This window comes from Staurois parvus, unplaced genomic scaffold (assembly GCF_062004578.1).
Source record: "Staurois parvus isolate SC_StPar_1 unplaced genomic scaffold, SC_StPar_1.0 ptg001670l, whole genome shotgun sequence".
Lineage (NCBI taxonomy): Eukaryota > Metazoa > Chordata > Amphibia > Anura > Ranidae > Staurois > Staurois parvus.
The window spans coordinates 212877-233522 of record NW_028319466.1 but is presented as its reverse complement, the minus strand read 5'-3'; the positions used below and the strand labels follow the sequence as shown (position 1 = coordinate 233522).

General features: G+C 45.6%; 1 protein-coding gene across 3 annotated transcripts in view; it reads right to left on the bottom strand.

Annotated features, from left to right (window-relative positions):
• FGD5 (FYVE, RhoGEF and PH domain containing 5) overlaps positions 1-20646 on the bottom strand; it is a 242226-nt gene that overhangs the window by 106398 nt on the left and 115182 nt on the right. For all 3 annotated transcript variants that reach the window (XM_089663339.1, XM_089663341.1, XM_089663340.1), the window contains exons 6-8: positions 20049-20200; positions 17331-17487; positions 7139-7226 (exon numbers count right to left, since the gene is read on the bottom strand). In XM_089663339.1, coding sequence (XP_089519465.1) covers positions 7139-7226; positions 17331-17487; positions 20049-20200 — 397 coding nt within the window. The remainder of the gene's footprint in view (positions 1-7138; positions 7227-17330; positions 17488-20048; positions 20201-20646) is intronic.

Genomic DNA, 20646 nt, shown 5'->3' with positions numbered 1-20646 from the left:
CAATGGGCTTTAAATGGTTCCTGGAGGTTACCAAGGCTGCTTCCACCTCTTTATTCGGTCAGAAGAGAGTGAGTTCTACTGATGTCCCCTGGCTGCCGGACATGGGAAAGGTAGGCCAGCGTCTGGAACCCCTGGGAATGAGGGGGTAAAGTTGTACAGCCAGGAGGGTGAACAGGGGGTCAATCTCCACCCGCCACCCACACATCGGAAAGAGTCACAGGCAAAGGTATCGTATTATCTTGAAGGTCAGTTTTATGTTGGGAATCAGCTTGGCTGCTCGCTAAAGCCATGCATGATGCAGCCCGCCACCTGCCAGCACTGGTCTCAGTCTTTTGGATGTCTACACCAGGGAGGTTTTTACAGATAAATAACATGCAGAAAACACAGCCTTTCTCAAACTTTTTATCCCAGAGGAACCCTTGAACTTAAGGTTTGGGTCTCAAGAAGGAACCCCTGGTAAGATTGGTCCATCACAAGGTCAATGGGAAAATGCCTCTTACATTGATGGTGGTCAGTAGGAAGAATGCCTCCCTTACCATGGTGGTCAGAATGTGGCCTTCTGAGGATGGTTCAAAGTAGCTTTTCAACATTTCTATCCCAGAGGAACCCTTGAACTAAGGCTCAGGTCTCAATCAACCTTTGGTAAGATTGGTCCATCAAGGGGTCAATGGGAAAATGTCCCTTACTTTGGTGGTGGTCAGTAGGAAAAATGACTCTTACCATGGTGGTCAGAATGTGGCCTCTAAGGTTGGTTCAGCCTTTCTCAAACTTCTTATTCCAGGGGAACTCTTGAACTAATGTTCAGGTCTCAAGGAACCCCTAGTAAATTTTGTCCATCGGGGGGGGGGGTCATTGGACAAATGACCCTTACATTGGTGGTGGTCAGTGGGAAGAATGCCCATTTTAAATTGGTGGTCAGAATGAATGTTTGCAGTCATGTCAAGTTGCGTTGGACCTGGAACTATGAAGGCGCCTTTAGATGGGAGTCAGTTAGTCACAGCTCAAGGAACCCCTAATAAATTTTGTCCATCGGGGGGTCATTGGACAAATGACCCTTACATTGGTGGTGGTCAGTGGGAAGAATGCCCATTTTAAATTGGTGGTCAGAATGCAACGTTTGCAGTCATGTCAAGTTGCGTTGGACCTGGAACTATGCAGGCGCCATTAGATGGGAAGTCAGTTAGTCACAGCTCAAGCAACCCCTAGCAACCTCTGGAAGAACCCTAGTTGAGAACGGCTGCATTAAACGAACACAAAATCTTGAGGAATACTGTAGTTGTAATGAATGCACTGGTGACAAGCTCTCTGTAAGGTATTACAGTTTGTGTTCAATTTTTTGTCCAGTAAACGGCTGAATTAATACAAGACAGCACAAAGAATATTTATACGCCTGGAGGAATCATCTTCATACGGTACTAATAATACATCGACATACATTTTATTAAAAATAAGATGAAGAGTCCGACGTGACACATGTCAGACAGGTCTGTCTCATCACGGCCTCTGACTGATTGTACCGAGCGGAACAATATTACCGCGCTCAATCGTCAGAGGACCAGCTGGAAGAACACAACTGCGCGAGATGATTTCCAACGTGGCTTTAGATATATGACTGTCAGAGACACATGCATCCCAGGAGAACGCCTTGCTTGATAAGCATTGTCTATTCCTTTTTATATAAAGACACCGGTCCACTCCCAATGCACAATTTGTTCCTAGCTCACCTGCCGAGAAGCTTTAAAGGAACAGGGCACCAGAAAGCCAGATTCAGGCCAGTAATCGTTTTCTTGTTCTCTGAACAGTACTCAAAAAAGTGACCACGCTTCAGGGGCTCAACCCAACCTTCATCAGGGCTGGTGGATGGGTTCAAACTTGTACTGGGCAACAATTGTGAAATGATATGGAAACTAGAAAAGCTACAATTTCTGGTGAAATTGTGTGAAGTGTTCTTGCCTCCACCAGTAGTCTACAACTGGAGTGGGCGGAGTAACTGGGTGGAGTGGCTTGGGTAACTATTGTGTGATTGGAGTGGCTGGAGTAACTGTGAAAAGGTTTTGTCAGCTCCCACTCTAGTTTTGAACATTCCGCCATTCATTCCTATGGGACCAATTTCACCACAAAAACGCAAATATTTCGTGAACCGTTCGGCGAAACGTTCCACAAAGTAATAGCACACCAATCGGGAACAATCCGCACGTTTCGGTATATTACTGTCTATGTAGTGTAAAAACTGTGGGAGGAGTTAGGGTGGTAAATTTGGCTATAATAATAGGAATATATATGTGAGATAACAGGAAGGGGTCTGCCATGCAGGAACACTTAATTATGAGATTTGGGTCACCTGGACAGCAGTGCTAAGTCTGGCAACTCACAACTCCTATGATCCGCGTTGTTTCACTTGTTTGAACCCATTGCCATTGAGTACCTGAAATGTGTTAGCTTTTTGGATTTTAGATTTGGATGTTGGGTTTTGGCTTGCCTTCCACTTTAACTCAGGGCGCCTTAACGATGCTCTTTTTTGCAAAGCATGCTGGGCTTTTCCAATAAGAAAGTCAACCACTATCCCTCCAGTTGGCTGCTCCTGCAGATAGAAAGTGAATCCTGTTCCATCTCTGCTAGCAGTGAGAAAGTACCTTGTGTTATTATTCACTAGCATCAGGAGGCTTAGATCCTTGATGGAATATTTGTTGTGTACTTTCTTGTATCAACCCTGGTTGTCTATTCACAAACCCCATTACATCCATGCAAAGCATGCTGGAACTTGCAGTTGCCCAAAAGCTGTAGCGCTGCTGACAACTGACACCCAACTCAGGCGATGCGAAGGCGTAATACGAGAGGTGTCACTTGAGGAAATTATTGCAAGTGACAACAGGGGTGTACGAAAATTCCAGGGGCCGCCCTTATGTGATATATTTTTTTCCTGCCAAAATGAAAATAAGGTCTTTTCAGTCGCTCATCTGCGTTGCCGTTACCGTGTTCCCGCACAAGACCTACACCCCTTTCACAAACAGAAGCTGTCGCAGTTATGTCACTTACTGTAAATATAACAAAAAGGTTGAACCAAGAAAAATGAATTTCCAGTCTAAGGACAGGAAGAGATGCAGTTTAGTCTCCTCTGGGACAGATTTGGCAGCCACTTCTCTGCGGTCCTCCGCAGGATTCCTCTGAACATCATAAAGCCAGATAGAATTGGTGAACTTTCTCTACCCCGAGTCAGGTGCGCACTTCCGATACAGGAACACACTTTTTCATTTCTTAGCAACAAATATATATATATATAATTTATTTATTTCAGGTACTTATATAACGCCGTCAATTTACGCAGCACTTTACATATATATTGTACATTCACATCAGTCCCTAACCCTCAAGGGGGGTACAATCTAAGGTCCCTAACCCTCAAGGGGCGTACAATCTAAGGTCCCTAACCCTCAAGGGGCGTACAATCTAAGGTCCCTAACCCTCAAGGGGCGTACAATCTAAGGTCCCTAACCCTCAAGGGGCGTACAATCTAAGGTCCCTAACCCTCAAGGGGCGTACAATCTAAGGTCCCTAACCCTCAAGGGGCGTACGATCTAAGGTCCCTAACCCTCAAGGGGCGTACGATCTATGGTCCCTAACCCTCAAGGGGCGTACGATCTAAGGCAGCAATGGGCAAACTACGGCCCGCGGGCCGTATACGGCCCGGCGGACCTTTTAATCCGGCCCGCGGAGCTAGGCTCGCGCTAGGCTCCTCTCACAGTCCGCCCTGAAGACCGGTGCAGCATGAAAATCTGTCTCCTATGAGGATCTGTCCTCCTCGACGTATCTGCGCATGTGCCGGAGATCGCCGATCGGCTGCTAATGCCTGAAACTGGCACATGCGCAGATACGTCGAGGGGGACAGATCCTCATAGGAGACAGATTTTCATGCTACACCAGAATGGCGCGGGAACACGGCGAGAGGAAAGGTAAGTGAATTGACACAGGGGGGACTTAATATGGGGAATGAATTACTATATGGGACATGAATTACTATATGGGGGATGAATTACTATGGGGGATGAATTACTATGGGGGATGAATTACTATATGGGGAATGAATTACTATATGGGGGATGAATTACTATATGGGGGATGAATTACTATATGGGGGATGAATTACTATGGGGGATGAATTACTATATAGGGAATGAATTACTATATGGGGGATGAATTACTATATGGGGGATGAATTACTATGGGGGATGAATTACTATGGAGGATGAATTACTATAGGGGGGATGAATTACTATGCGGGATGAATTACTATATGGGGGATGAATTACTAAATGGGGGATGAATTACTATGGGGGATGAATTACTATGGGGGATGAATTACTATATGGGGGATGAATTACTATGGGGGATTAATTACTATATGGGGGATGAATTACTATGGGGGATGAATTACTATATGGGGGATGAATTACTATATGGGGGATGAATTACTATGGGGGATGAATTACTATATGGGGGATGAATTACTATGGGGGATGAATTACTATATGGGGGATGAATTACTATATGGGGGATGAATTACTATATGGGGGATGAATTACTATGGGGGGATGAATTAATATGGGGGATGAATTACTATATGGGGGATGAATTACTATATGGGATGAATTACTATATGGGGGATGAATTACTATATGGGGGATGAATTACTATATGGGGGATTAATTACTATGCTTACTATGGGGGAATATTACTATACTTACTATGGATGACACATGCACATCATTCATCTACTCTTGGTCCGGCCCCCGGGTCCAATATATGAACCCATTGCGGCCCTCAAGTCAAAAAGTTTGCCCACCCCTGATCTAAGGTCTCTAACCCTCAAGGGGGGTACAATCTAAGGTCCCTAACCCTCAAGGGGCGTACAATCTAAGGTCTCTAACCCTCAAGGGGGGTACAATCTAAGGTCCCTAACCCTCAAGGGGAGTACAATCTAAGGTCCCTAACCCTCAAGGGGCGTACAATCTAAGGTCCCTAACCCTCAAGGGGCGTACAATCTAAGGTCCCTAACTCACATTCATACATACACATACTAGGGACAATTTAGACAGGAGACAATTAACCTCCTAGCATGTCTTTGGAGTGTGGGAGGAAACTGGAGTACCCAATGGAAACCCACACAGGCACAGGGAGAACATGCAAACTCCAGGCAGGTGGTGCTGTGAGTTGGGATTCAAACCAATGACCCTAGTACTGCCAGGTGGAAGTGCTAACCATGTAACCACTGTGCTGCCAGTGGATTCAGAAAGTATTCAGACCCCCTTCACCTTTTTCAATTTTGTTATGTTGCAGCCTGATACTACAGTTGTTTAACCTCTTGGCGCCGGCCGCACGCAAATGTGAGGCCTCCCGGAGTATGGGCCTTGACGCCGAGCGGCCGCACATTTGCATGCAATTTAGAAAAACATATGTGCTGAGAGAGCACACCCTGCACGCTCCCAGCACACATGTCCGGTACTCACGGAAAGGTCCCGATCTCCTCTTGCGATCGGGACCTTTCCCGATCATGTAACATGACCCTAAAACCTCGCTCCACCTCCTGGCTTCTGAAACCCTGAAAGGGCCGGGAGGCGCCGGCGCCAAGGGGTTAAATTAAAATTTTCCTCATTAATCTACACTCAGTATCCCCATAGAGACGAAGTGAAAACAGAATTTTAGAACTGTCTGCAAATTTTTGAAAAATGAAAAAATGAAAGTATTCAGACCCTTTGCAACGACGCTTGAAATTTAGCTCAGGTTAATTCGCTTTGTTCACAGGCTGGCTGGCCAGTTAGAGCTGGCAATTTTTCTTTTTTGTTGTTTGACATGTGTCACCCTTCCATGTGCTCCTTGCTGTGAAGGCCAGTTAAAGACTGGGGCAGCGGCCATATTTTGTACTGTTGAATTGCTGGTCGAGGGGGCGCACTGGACACCTTAACTGCCATTGTGCTACATGCTGGGTGTTCAGTGCACTCCTGTACCATTAAGGAGGGGGGCTCCCTCAGGTCTTTCTGCCCTTGGTCTGTCCATTAAGTGCATGTGCCTCTACTATGGGGGCTCTTAAAACTGGAGAGTTGGGAACTACAGAATATCGGGATGCCGTGATGAGGCTCTGCATGTATTTGCAAATTTGTGCAAACCAAACTAAACCCCTGTTTTTAACACATACTGCTAGACAGGTTAATTTGTACGCAGGCTGGCTGGCAAGTTAGAGCTGGGAGTTTCTTTTTTGTTGTTTGACATGCGTCACCCTTCCATGTGCTCCTTGCTGTGAAAGCCAGTTATAGACTGGGGCAGCGGCCATTTTTTGTACAATGTAGCTCAGGTGCCTTCTGTTTCTCTTGATGGTTGATGAGATGAATGGAATCCACCTGTGCTAAAATTCAATTGATTGGACATGATTTGGAAGGGCACACACCTCTCTATAAAAGGCCTCACAGCTGACAATGCATACTGTATCAGAGCAAAATCCATAAGGTCAAAGGGACAGCCTGCAGAGCTCAGAGACAGGATTATTGCAAGTCAAAGATCTGCGGAAGGCTACAAAAAAAATTCTCCTGAACTGAAGGTTCCCAAGAGCACAGTGGCCTCTATAATTCTCAAAGGAAAGAAATTTGGCACAACCTGCACTTTTTCAAGAGCTGGTCGTCCGGCCAAACTGAGCAATCAGAGGAGAAGGGCCTTAGTAAGAGAGGTGACCAAGAACTCAATGGTCACTCTGGCTGAACTCTAGAGATCCTATGTTGAGATGGGACAAAGTTCTAGAAGGACAACCATCACTGCAGCTCTCCACTGATCTGGGCTTTATGGCAGAGTGGATAAATGGTGCAAAACGCATGAAAGCCCACTTGGAGTTTGCAAATATACGTATGCATACATTTCCAAATATACATGGAGACTGCAAGCTGCATTGAGGCACCTCAAATTGACTATGACAATGAAGCTTATCAGTAGAGATGTGCGAAGGGATTTTGCCAAAATTGATTTAGCGGCAAAATCGACAATTTTAACATTTTCTGTTCTGTTCAATAAAAAAAACCTAACGCTCCCTCGATCTATGAAAACTAATTTGGTTTTATGTCCATTTGCAGTATTGTGCTAGTTATTTATCCCTTACCTGTCAGGATCATGTGATACTGGAAGATCCTCTGCACCACTTTCATCAGTTCATGTCGGATGCTCGACTGTCTTCTCTGGAAGATTCTCTGTTCAAAGACAAGAAATGACATCATATTGGCTCTCTCACAATTATATTCCTAGGGGTGTCTTTATAAATAATTTGAATAGCTTTTTTGTCCATCAAAACTGCATGTAAATTTGGTTTGTGCGAATGGTGCTTCACCGAGTGTTCTCAGGCTATGTTCTCTACAAATTGAATGCATGAATGAAGAAAATATTGCATTGTGGTCACTAGACGGAGGTGAGGAGCATACTTATTTCCCATGAAAGCAAGTGCCACCTAGAGGCCATATTCAGATATTTTCTCCATTCACACATTTGATCCGCAGATTGATTTTGCCCTACTCGCACACAAATTTACATGCAATTTTGATGGACACACCGCTTTGCAAACCTTTTATAAATACACCCCATAGTATTGGTTGTATATTTATCACTGAACTCAAATGCACATGTTGAATTACAGTTGTCACAGGAGCAAGGGTCCCCATTGGAAGATTTTTTCATATGTCCAATTCTGGCGACAACTGTACCATTTTGGACATCACTTTCTGTCACAATAATAATGGTGAATACAAAATATAAAAGGGTGAATCAACACAGCAGGGGGTTAGACATGAAAAAAAAAAACGGACAGAGAATCTAATGTTTCCATTTTTTTTGTCGAAAACTAAAACCAACCGTACACGGGTTGAATTCTGAAAGAATTCTCTTTTGAAAATCTTTTCTAAGAATTTCCGTTAAAATTTTGCACCATTAGTGGGCCACAGTAATGGCCGATTTTTGAGCAACCATCAAATTTAAGTGATCGGGCATGTTGGAAAGTGTTTGAAAAGCAAATGAATTTCTATTCAATGATGGGAGAATAGCACAAGAAATGTAATTGAAAAACAAATGAGCATGAGCTGTGACCTGGAAAGAAAAGAAAATTCTTGGCCACAAAATTATTTTCTATAGCAACATGAGGTGAAAGTAAAGGCTTGGTTGGTTGAATTTCGAAATCAACAGTGGTACCATTGGATTAAAAAATGCACTAAATTTCTGATTTTCTAAAGAAAATTAGCTCAAATGTGAGGCCATGTATGGCCTGCATTAGTCATAGAGGTCCATAAGACATGCTTTACATTGCTTAAAGCAGCCTTTCTCAACCTATTTACACAAGAGATACTCTTAAAATAAATGTAAGGTCTCAGGGAACCCCTGCTAATGGGAAAAATGCCCCCGTACATTGGTGGTCGAGTGTCACCTTGACAAACAAAATACCACCCTTACAGATAAAAAGATCTTTGGTGTCATGCTTCTGGCTCTGGTAAGTGGTGTTGGCCCTGAAAGTATGGTACCATCAGGTAAGAAGTCAACCAACAACAGCTCAAGGAACCCCTAAAAACCTCTGGAGGAACCCTAGGATTCCATGAAATTATTACAAAAGTTACATTATAAGGAAAAGAAAACAACATTTGGAGCTCAATTAACAATTACATCTGCAATACAAGAAACCACCACCAACCACTGGAGGAGCCCTAGGATTTCACGCACCCCCCTTAAGTTGAGAATGGTTTAATATACCAAAAGTAAATTTATTACATTAGAAAAGAAAACAAATGACATCTACAGCTCATGGAACATTTACATCTAGAGTTCAAGGCACTTCCACCAAACTTTGGAGGAACCCTAGGATTTCACCAAACCCTTTTTGAAAATGGCGGGGTTAAAACATCCCTGAATATTAAACCAAACCATCTAAAATTACATTATAGGGAAAATAAACAATGCTGTCTACATCTTAAGAACCCTCACCAACCTCTAAAGGAACCCTAAGATGGCCAGGGAACCCTGGTTGAAAATGACCCATCTCTAATCATTATACCAAAATTGAACTTATTAGACAAGTTACATTATAATGAAACTTTGATATTTACAGCTCTATGAATAGTGACATCTAGAGCTCAAGGGACCACCACCAAACTCTGGAGGAGCCCTAGGATTCCATGGAACCCTAGTTGAGAATGGCTAAGGTTAAATTACAGTATCTCTAATTATTATACCAAAACAGAACATGTTACAAAATTACTTTATTAGAAAAAGAAATGATGACATCTAGAGCTCAAGTAATCCCTACGAACATCTGGAGGAACCCTAGGATTCTATGGAACCCTGGTTGAGAATGGCCAGGTTAAATTATCATATAAAAACTTATTACAAAAGATACATGGAAAGGAAAAGAAAACAATGACATCTACAGCTCAAGGAACCCCTGCCAATCTCTGAAGAAACCCTAGGATGCCAGGGAAAATGGCTGGATTAAGCCATCTCTAATTATTTTACCATAGCTGAATTTATTTCAAATGTTACATTATAATGAAAGTAAATCCTTGACATTGACAGCTCAAGGAACAGTGTCATGTAGTGCTCAAGGAACCACCACCAACCTCTGGAGGAGCCCTAGGATTCCATAGAAACCTGTTTGAGAATGACAAGGTTATACTACTCTGTAATTATTAAGGCAAAACTGAACATAGTACAATATTTACTTTTTAAGGAAAATATATGATATCTAGAGCTCAAGGAACCACCACCAATGTCTGGAGGAGCCATAGGATTCCACAGAACCCTGATTGAGAATGGCTGGGTTAAACTATTGCTACCGGTAATTATTATCTGAAACCTGAATTTATTACAGACGTTATATGGTAAGGAAAATAAAACAATGACATCTACATCTCAAGGTACCCCTAGCAACCCCTGGAAGATCTCTAGGATTCTTTTCAACCTTGGCTGAGAATGGTTGGGTTAAACCATCACTAGGAAAAACATGACGACATCTAGAGCTCAACGAACCACCACCAACTCCTGGAGGAGCCCTAAGATTCCACGGACACCTGGTTGAGAATGGCTGGGTTAAACTATCTCTAATTATTATACCAAAACTGAACTTACCATATAATGCCAAAAGTACCAAATGTACAGTCAGGTTCATAAATATTGGGACATCGACACAATTCTAGCATTTTTGGCTCTATACACCACCACAATGGATTTGAAATGAAATGAACAAGATGGGCTTTAACTGCAGACTGTCAGCTTTAATTTGAGGGTATTTACATCCAAATCAGGTGAACGATGTAGGAATTACAACAGTTTGAATATGTGCCTCCCACTTGTTAAGGGACCAAAAGTAATGGGACAATTGGCTTCTCAGCTGTTCCATGGCCAGAGGTGTGTTATTCCCTCATTATCCCAATTACAATGAGCAGATAAAAGGTCCAGAGTTCATTTCAAGTGTGCTATTTGCATTTGGAATCTGTTGCTGTCAACTCTCAAGATGAGATCCAAAGAGCTGTCACTATCAGTGAAGCCATCATTAGGCTGAAAAAACAAAACAAACCCATCAGAGAGATAGCAAAAACATTAGGCGTGGCCAAAACAACTGTTTGGAACATTCTTAAAAAGAAGGAACGCACCGGTGAGCTCAGCAACACCAAAAGACCCGGAAGACCACGGAAAACAACTGTGGTGGATGACCGAAGAATTCTTTCCCTGGTGAAGAAAACACCCTTCACAACAGTTGGCCAGATCAAGAACACCCTCCAGGAGGTAGGTGTATGTGTGTCAAAGTCACCAATCAAGAGAAGACTTCACCAGAGTGAATACAGAGGGTTCCCCACAAGATGGAAACCATTGGTGAGTCTCAAAAACAGGAAGGCCAGATTAGAGTTTGCCAAACGACATGTAAAAAAGCCTTCACAGTTCTGGAACAACATCCTATGGACAGATGAGACCGACATCAACTTGTACCAGAGTGATGGGAAGAGAAGAGTATGGAGAAGGAACTGCTCATGATCCTCAGCATACCACCTCATCAGTGAAGCATGGTGGTGGTAGTGTCATGGCGTGGGCATGTATGGCTGCCAATGGAACTGCTTCTCTTGTATTTATTGATGATGTGACTGCTGACAGAAGCAGCCGGATGAATTCTGAAGTGTTTTGGGAATATTATCGGCTCATATTCAGCCAAATGCTTCACAACTCATTGGACGCTTCACAGTGCAGATGGACAATGACCCAAAGCAGACTGCAAAAGCAACCAAAGAGTTTTTTAACGGAAAGAAGTGGAATGTTCTGCAATGGCCAAGTCCATCACCTGATCTGAATCCGATTGAGCATTTCACTTGCTGAAGACAAAACTGAAGGGAAATGCCCCAAGAACAAGCAGGAACTGAAGACAGTTGCAGTAGAGGCCTGGCAGAGCATCACCAGGGATGAAACCCAACGTCTGGTGATGTCTATGTGTTCCACACTTCAGGCTGTCATTGACTGCAAAGGATTTGCAACCAAATATTAAAAAGTGAAAGTTTGATTTATGATTATTATTCTGTCCCATTACTTTTGGTCCCTTAACAAGTGGGAGGCACATATGCAAACTGTTGTCATTCCTACACCGTTCACCTGATTTGGATGTAAATACCCTCAAATTGAAGCTGACGGTCTGCAATTAAAGCACATCTTGTTCGTTTCATTTAAAATCCATTGTGGTGGTGTATAGAGCCAAAAATGTTAGAATTGTGTCGATGTCCCAATATTTATGGACCTGACTGTATATAGCCAAAACTGAACTGAACTGTGGCCTTCAGATTAGCATAAAAACAGTGCATAGAGAGCTTCATGGAATGGGTTTCCATGGCCAAGCAGCTGCACCCAAGCCTTACATCACCAAGTGCAAGTTAAAGCGTTGGATGCAGTGGTCTAAAGCAAGCCGCCACTGGATTCTAGAGCAGTGGAGACGTGTTCTCTGGAGTGACGAATCACACTTCTCTGTCTGGCAATCCAATGGATGTCTAGGTTTGGCGGTTGCCAGGAGAACGATACTAGCCCGACTGCATTGTGCCAAGCGTAAAGTTTGGTGGAGGGGGGATTATGGTATTGGGTTGTTTTTCAGGGGTTGGGCTTGGCCCCCTAGTTCCAGTGAAAGGAACTCTTAAGGCGTCAGCATACCAAGACATTTTGGACAATTTCATGCTCCCAACATTGTGGGAAGAGTTTGGGGATGGCCCCTTCCTGTTCTAACATGACTGCACACCAGTGCACAAAGCAAGGACCATAAAGACATGGATGAGCAAGTCTGGGATGCAGGAACATGATTGGCCTGCACAGAGTCCTGACCTCAACCAAATAGAACACCTTTGGGATGAATTAGGGCGGAGACTGCGAGCCAGGCCTTCTTGTCTGACATCAGTGCCTGACCTCACAAATGTGCTTCTGGAAGAATGGTCCAACCTTCCCATAGACACCCTCCTAAACCTTGTGGACGGCCTTCCCAGAAGAGTTGAAGCTGTTATAGCTGCAAAGGGCAGGGCCAACTCAATATTGAACCCTACGGGCTAAGACTGGGAGGCCATTAAAGTTCATGTGCGTGTAAAGGCAGGTGTCCCAATACTTTTGGCAATATAGTGTATATTACAAAAATTACTTTATTAGGAAAAGAAATGACGACATTTAGAGCCCAAGAAACCCTTAGCAACCTCTAGAAGATCCCTGGGATTCTTTGGAACCTTGGTTGAGAATGTCTACATTAAACCATCCCTAACTATAATACCAAAACCGAATTTATTACAAAATCTGCAAAGTAAGGAGAAAAAAACAATGACATCTATAGCTCGAGGAAGCCCAAGCACCTTCTGGAGTAGCCCTAGGATTCCATGAAAACCTGGTTGAGAAAGGCTGGGTTAAACTATCTCTAATTACCAGTGAATGACATGACACAAAGAAATCAATGACATCTACAACTCAAGAAACTTATGGAGGAACCCTAGAACTTCATGAAGAGCTCAAGGAACCACCACCAACATTTGGAGGAACCCTAGGATTCCATGGAAACCTGGTTGAGAATGGCTGGGTTAAACTATCTCTAATTACCGGTGAATGACATGACACAAAGAAATCAATGACATCTACAACTCAAGAAACTTATGGAGGAACCCTAGAACTTCATGAAGAGCTCAAGGAACCACCACCAACATTTGGAGGAACCCTAGGATTCCATGGAAACCTGGTTGAGAATGGCTGGGTTAAACTATCTCTAATTATTCTACCAAAACTGAACTTACCATATAATGCCAAAAGTACCAAATGTATATTGCTAAAACTGAACCTATTACAAAAGTTACTTTATTAGGAAAAGAAATGATGACATCTAGAGCTCAAGGAACCTCTACCAACATCTAGAAGAACCCTGGGATTCTTTGGAACCTTGGCTGAGAATGTCCCTAATTTTCATACCAAAACTGCATTTATTACAAAAACTACATAGTAAGGAAAAGAAAGCAATGACATCTACAGCACAAGGAAGTCCTAGCAACTTCTGGAGGAACTCTAGAACTTCATGAAAGGATATCCACACCAGGGGCGGACTGACAACTCATGGGGCCCCCGGGCAATAGGGGATCATGGGGCCCCTCTGTCCTTGCCCAAACTCAAAAATGCCTATGAAAAAGGTACCAAAGGCATCTCACGGGGCCCCCTACTGACCCCGGACCTTCGTGCAGTGCCCGAGTTTCCAAATGGTCAGTCCGCCCCTGATCCACACCAATAAAGAAGGGGACATACTATATATATCTATCTCGGGTCTGTCATTGTGCTGCATTGCCTTATTGCATTATGTTAGCTGTTATGTGTGGCAGGAGGCAACAAAATGACGGTTTATGATTTTATTATAGGGGATTATTTGAAGTGTGTCTGAGAATACAACATTACAATAATTCGATTTCTATGTAAATGTATAGCAGTGAGGCACCATCTGGTAAATCCCCTCCACAGCCATACCACGGAGATGGTGCCTCCCTGTCATCCATCGATGGCGGTCACCATTCGTCAGTTCAGGAATCCGGTGACAGGCCAGATAAACACACGGCATCTGGGAAGAGCTGGCGTGATTGAGAAATGAGCTTTCTGCACAAAAAGAAATATGCTTCAAAAATGAGCGGAGAATTGACTCGTCACATATCGCAGTGATGATTGGCGAGCGGAGCCGTTGGCTGCCTTCCCCGGCTCAATGGCTAAATGAAACGCTCATTAATTGTGTCATTGATAAAGTGGACCTGTCACATGCCTGGTGCTGAAAGAGCCATGAAGGAGGGCTGGAGCAATATTTATGAAGGTCCCTGTTATCTATTCATCAGGATGGATCGCTCAGGTGTAGGAGCTTTTTGAGGCTCAACTCAAGCCTTCCCTCCAGTCTTGTACAGTTGTAGCGGTTCCTCTCCTGGACTGAAATGGCTTCCTCTGATTTCACCGCACACTGTGAGCTTCTCATTATTGTGTCATTGATAAAGTGGACCTGTCACATGCCTGGTGCTGAAAGAGCCACGAAGGAGGACTGGAGCAATATTTATGAAGGTCCCTGTTATCTATTCATCAGGATGGATCGCTCAGGTGTAGGAGCTTTTTGAGGCTCAACTCAAGCCTTCCCTCCAGTCTTGTACAGTTGTAGCGGTTCCTCTCCTGGACTGAAATGGCTTCCTCTGATTTCACCGCACACTGTGAGCTTCTCATTATTGTGTCATTGATAAAGTGGACCTGTCACATGCCTGGTGCTGAAAGAGCCACGAAGGAGGGCTGGAGCAATATTTATGAAGGTCCCTGTTATCTATTCATCAGGATGGATCGCTCAGGTGTAGGAGCTTTTTGAGGCTCAACTCAAGCCTTCCCTCCAGTCTTGTACAGGTGTACCGGCTCCTCTCCTGGACTGAAATGGCTTCCTCTGATTTCACTGCACACTGTGAGCTTCTCATTATTGTGTCATTGATAAAGTGGACCTGTCACATGCCTGGTGCTGAAAGAGCCACGAAGGAGGGCTGGAGCAATATTTATGAAGGTCCCTGTTATCTATTCATCAGGATGGATCGCTCAGGTGTAGGAGCTTTTTGAGGCTCAACTCAAGCCTTCCCTCCAGTCTTGTACAGGTGTACCGGCTCCTCTCCTGGACTGAAATGGCTTGGTCCGATTTCACTGCACACTGTGAGCTTCTCACAATGTGCATTAGAAGTTGCAGCAAGTCAGAGAGAGCGCCACCTCATTGGCTGGAGAACGCCCATTATTATCTTGCTCTTTCCTCCCAAGTTTGAATGTCCCTGCCCCAGTTCTTTCAACAATGAAGGCACATCATCACATACAGGCATTATCTAGGGTGGTCTGCAGCAAATACAGCCTGCCTACGAACATTCACTCCCCCTGGCCAACATGGACTAATAAAGGCACTTTGATATTTGCATAACTCCTCTCAATCATCAGCCCAATGCTTGCATCAGGGTTGAGAACTCTTACCCCCCCGGGTTCACATCTATGCGGCCGTACGGGCCGCGTTTTGAACAGGCACGAGAGCCCATTCATTTGAATGGACTCCTGTGCCCCGTGACACGCAGGAAAGAATTCCCTGCACTACTTTAGAAAACGCAGTCCTCACAGGAACCTCGGTTCCCAGTACGGTTGCATTTCCCAGTGCGGGCGGAGTGCCATTAGAACTAATGGCACCCGCCCACGGGTCTGCAATTCTCCATGCGGGTGGTGCGGCTGCACGGATTTTCATGCGGATCCGCAGCGGCACCACCTGCACAGATGTGAACCGGGGGTTAAGAGGAATAATTAGGCAGGGTGATGTTTTGAGAAAGTGAGAAAGTTACCCTGCTGGCCCCTCCCACCAGCTACAGTCTGCCTGCCTTGCATAGAGAAGCACAGGGAGTGATCACACCAGGCATGTAATAGAGATGCAAAAGTTTTATTCAAAAATTTCATTAGCATGTCAATGGGGGGGGGGGGGGGGGGGGGCAGGGAAAATTAAAATTTGGCCTAAATATTTATTTGTCACTTCACGACAAAATGGTGCTGCTGATTTCTATACTGACAGGGCAAAGCGAACACGCTAAGGGCTCGTTCACACTTGACTTATTTCTAACTATTGCCAAACGCCCCTATAGGGTTTGACAGGCATTAGACAGGCGTTTGGGAAGCGTTTTTAACGTTTTTAACAGCCCTATGCATGGTTTTGAGACGTTTGATAGGCGTTTGCCAAGCGTTAAAACCGCACCACAAACGCCCATAATGAAGTTAGATGGTCTTAATGCTCCGCAAACGCCTCACAAACGCCTGCCAGTCGTTTGAGGAGCGGCAACATAGACTTGAATGGAAGGCTTCCTCCTGACTTGACATGAGGCGTCAGTTTTGCCGCGACGCTAACGCTTCAGTGTGAACAGCACTATGTGCTGCCATGTGCAGAATTTTCATAGGCATTTGAGAAGCGTTAAAAACGCTTCCCAAACGCCTGTCTGACGCCTGCTGACAAAGCTAGTGTGAACGTAGCCTAACACTTTCCTTCTCGCTTTTCGCACCCGAGTTAGAACAGAAAATTTTAATAAATTCACTTCATGGGTTCAGAAGGTTTTTTTTTTTTACCTGGTTCAAATTTACTCAATTACAACCAATAGAAAAGGAGCAGAAACCCAATCAATAGGACGCCATAAATACCTGTATTAGCCTATAACTTAAAGTGGTTGTAGACCCTTACATGTACCAAGTGAAGTGACTGGTCTCAGGTGATACACAGAGATGAAACATATCCTCCTACGTAAGTTGTACCTGTTTATCCTCTAAATGCATTCAAAGTGCTTGATTTACACAGCATCTCTCAGTTCTGAAAAGCAGGGGGTGGGGAGCTGATGTTACATGAGTGAGGAGAACTCACACACACCCCATCACACAGCAACAAAACCGAAGCTATCAATCACAGGCTGTGCCCTCCCGTCACCATTTTTCTCCTGGTGTCAGGAAAACGCATCAGAAGTGACTCTTGCTTATAATAGAGGAAGGAGGAAGCAGACAGAAATGCCACTTAGTGCTCTGGACTGAGACAAGAACACACTATAGAAGGATATGCTTTATACATATTTCATGTCTGAGGTTTACAAGGTTTAAAATCAGATTACTGAAGTTAAACCAATAAAAGATTCCTTCTGATTGGCTGCTACACCTTACCGCACTTAACACAACGCCCTTCGCTTTACCAAATCATCCACATGAATACCGTGGGGAGTTTTCCTTTAATACGGCATCTGCTTGCATGCCACAGAGATTTTTAGTACCTCGAAGTCTCTGATGACGGCTGCCACGCTGGGAGCTTTCATACTACAGTCATCGAGCGCAGCGGTCGTCTTGTCGAAGGCAACGATAAAAGCCGTATGGTGCTGAAACCTTGCTTCCCGGCTTAGGAAGATGTCTGCAATTTTCTGGTTCTCTTCCCTGTGGACAGAGATAGGAGGTAAAACGTTGTGGGAATTCATGCTACGCCAGACACAAACATCTCCTTCATTATTTGGAACCCCTGATTGGTTCATTTCAATATCCCTTTAACAAACGTAGAATTAAATCTGAACTCCACCCAGATGAAATAATCCCACTTTTTTCCAGTTATGTTTTTATGGAGCAATAATATATAGAACTGGCATAAGTACCTGAATCTGTCTTTATATTAGCTTCCAGTGACCCCCATACATAGCAGTACTCACACTGGGTGAGGGAGGGGCAGCACTCAAGTCAAAGAGGACTTTGTCCTGTTGGCTGTCAGTCAATATTCTTAACCCATGTCACCTTAAAACACAGCAAATGCAGGAAAATATCTGTTAGCCCCAAGTTCACATATATTCGAATTGGATGCATTTTGAACCGCATCTGACTCGCATGACATGTCAACCTACAGCTTTTTCAATGGAGCCGGTTCACATGTGTGCAGACTGGCTGCAGTGCGACTTCAAAAAGAGTCCGGTACAAGTCGCACCAGAGGGGGCTGAAATCGCACTGTCAAAATGCCCGCACATACCAGCTTCCTTAACAATCAATCCCCCCCACTGCACAGACTCCTGTCCCCTTGGTGCTCACCAGTAGCTCGGTCTGGCCTTCCCCCGCCTCCTCCCCTCAAATCCGATCTTCCCCCACCTCCTCCCCTCAGATCCGGCCTTCCCCCGCCTCCTCCCCTCAGATCCGATCTTCCCCCGCCTTCTCCCCTCAGATCCGGTCTTCCCCCTCCTCCTCCCCTCAGATCCGATCTTCCCCCACCTCTTCTCTTCAGATCTGGTCTTCCCCCACCTCCTCCCCTCAAATCTGGTCTTCTCCCACCTCCTCCCCTCAGATCCGGTCTGCCCCCACCTCCTCCCCTCTGATCTGATCTTCCTCCACCTCCTCCCCTCAGATCCAGTCTTCCCCCACCTCCTCCTCTCAGATCCGGTCTCCCCCCACCTCCTCCCCTCAGATCCCATCTGCCCCCACCTCCTCCCCTCAGATCCCGTCTGCCCCCACCTCCTCCCCTCAGATCCGGTCTTCTCCCACCTTCTCCCCTCAGATCCGGTCTTCCCCCACCTCCTCCTCTCAGATCCGGTCTTCCCCCACCTCCTCCTCTCAGATCCGGTCTTCCCCCACCTTCTCCCCTCAGATCCGGTCTTCCCCCACCTCCTCCTCTCAGATCCGGTCTTCCCCCACCTCCTCCCCTCAGATCCGGTCTCCCCCCACCTCCTCCCCTCAGATCCCATCTTCCCCCACCTCCTCCCCTCAGATCCCGTCTTCCCCCACCTCCTCCCCTCTGATCCCGTCTTTTCCCACCTCCTCCCCTCAGATCCTGTCTTCCCCCAGCTTCTCCCCTCAGATATGGTCTTCCCCCACCTCCTCCCCTCAGATCTTGCCTTCCCCCACCTCCTCCCCTCAGATCTGGTCTTCCCCCACCTCTTCCCTTCCGATCCGGTCTTCCCCCACCTCCTCCCCTCAGATCCGGCCTTCCCCCACCTCCTCCCTTCAGATCCGGCCTTCCCCCACCTCCTCCCCTCAGATCCGGTCTTCCCCCACCTCCTCCCTTCAGATCCGGCCTTTCCCCACCTCCTCCCCTCAGATCCGGTCTTCCCCCACCTCCTCCTCTCAGATCCGGTCTTCCCCCACCTCCGCCCCCCAGATCCGGTCTTCCCACACCTCCTCCTCTCAGATCCGGTCTTCCCCCACCTCCTCCCATCAGATCCGGTCTTCCCACACCTCCTCCTCTCAGATCTGGTCTTCCCCCACCTCCTCCCCTCAGATCCGGTCTTCCCCCACCTCCTCCCCTCAGATTCTGGGAGCCAATGCTCCCTGCTGTACCGCCCGCTGTCTCGCCACCCCCTCCCTCCTCTGGTGGTAGCATTTCTCCTGAGCTGGAGCAAGCTGACCACAGGGGAGGCATTATCACTGGTTGTTAAGGACGCCATCAGGTTCCTTAGCAACCACCCGCTGATGTCCTTAACAATCAGTGAATAGCTGGTTATAAAGGAGCTGGCCCTGATGGCATCTCAAACAACCAGCTATTCACGTCTTTATGCGCTGCATGCAACCCATTTAAAATGCAATATGCAATGTAAAAATACAGGCGCTGCAATGTGAAAGCAGCCTTAGTAATGAACCTCTAATGTGCAGCCTGTCTCAACCTTTTGAACACAAAGGAACTCTTGAAATAACTTTCCAGTCTCAGGGAACCCCCGCTAAAAATGACTATATCTACAACTCATTATAGATTAGTGTGATGGTCATTGGGAAGAATGACCCCCTTACAGAGAGCTAAAAAGATCAATGGTGTCAGTGGGAACTTATCTGATAGGCAGAAACTGTTCCTTGCTCAAGGAACCCCTGGAAACCTCTGGAGGAACCTTCGGGTTCCATGGATCCATGGTTGAGAAACTCTAATATATTGGTTTTAGTAGTGGAATTACGCTACTAAAAAGCTCCCGTCTAGCTCCAGCCTGGATGACCAGGTTGTTCTGGAAGATACAGTAAAGTTGTGAGAGACTGACCAGTTCTGGATCCTTTGTTCCAGCTCTCCGAGGACCTCTTCATGCAGCAGGTAGATGTGCTGTAGCTGGCTGAGTCCGTGTCTCAGTCTGAGCTCCTCTTCACCATCCTCCTCTTCAGTGCCGAGAGCCCTGAGCATGGCCATGTGGAATTCCTGAACATAAAGAACAAAGCTGAGTTATTACAGTTAGATCTCTTCTGGGATGAGAAAGAGGGAACATTTCAAAGATGAGATTTTGACCCAACAGACCCTTGCCACCATTATATTTGTAAAAAATAAAAATAAAAGTGAACAGCCTGCCACGTGTAAGAGTAACAATGTCATAGAACAGTTAATGGGCTCACTTTACAAAGGTATCCATGCTGCTGCCTACCATTGGCTGTCCAGTGGTGGGGTCCTCTCGGGCTCCCAGAAGACCCTCTCTCAGAGAAAGACAGAGAGAGAGCAGGAAATAGAGATAGGGAAGGGAAAGAAATGAAGGAAAAGAATGGAAAGAAAATTGAGAGAGAGGGGGGGGGGAGAGAGAGGGCGAGAGAGAGAGAGAGGACGAGAGAGAGAGAGAGGGGAGAGAGAGGGCGAGAGAGAGAGGGGGCGAGAGA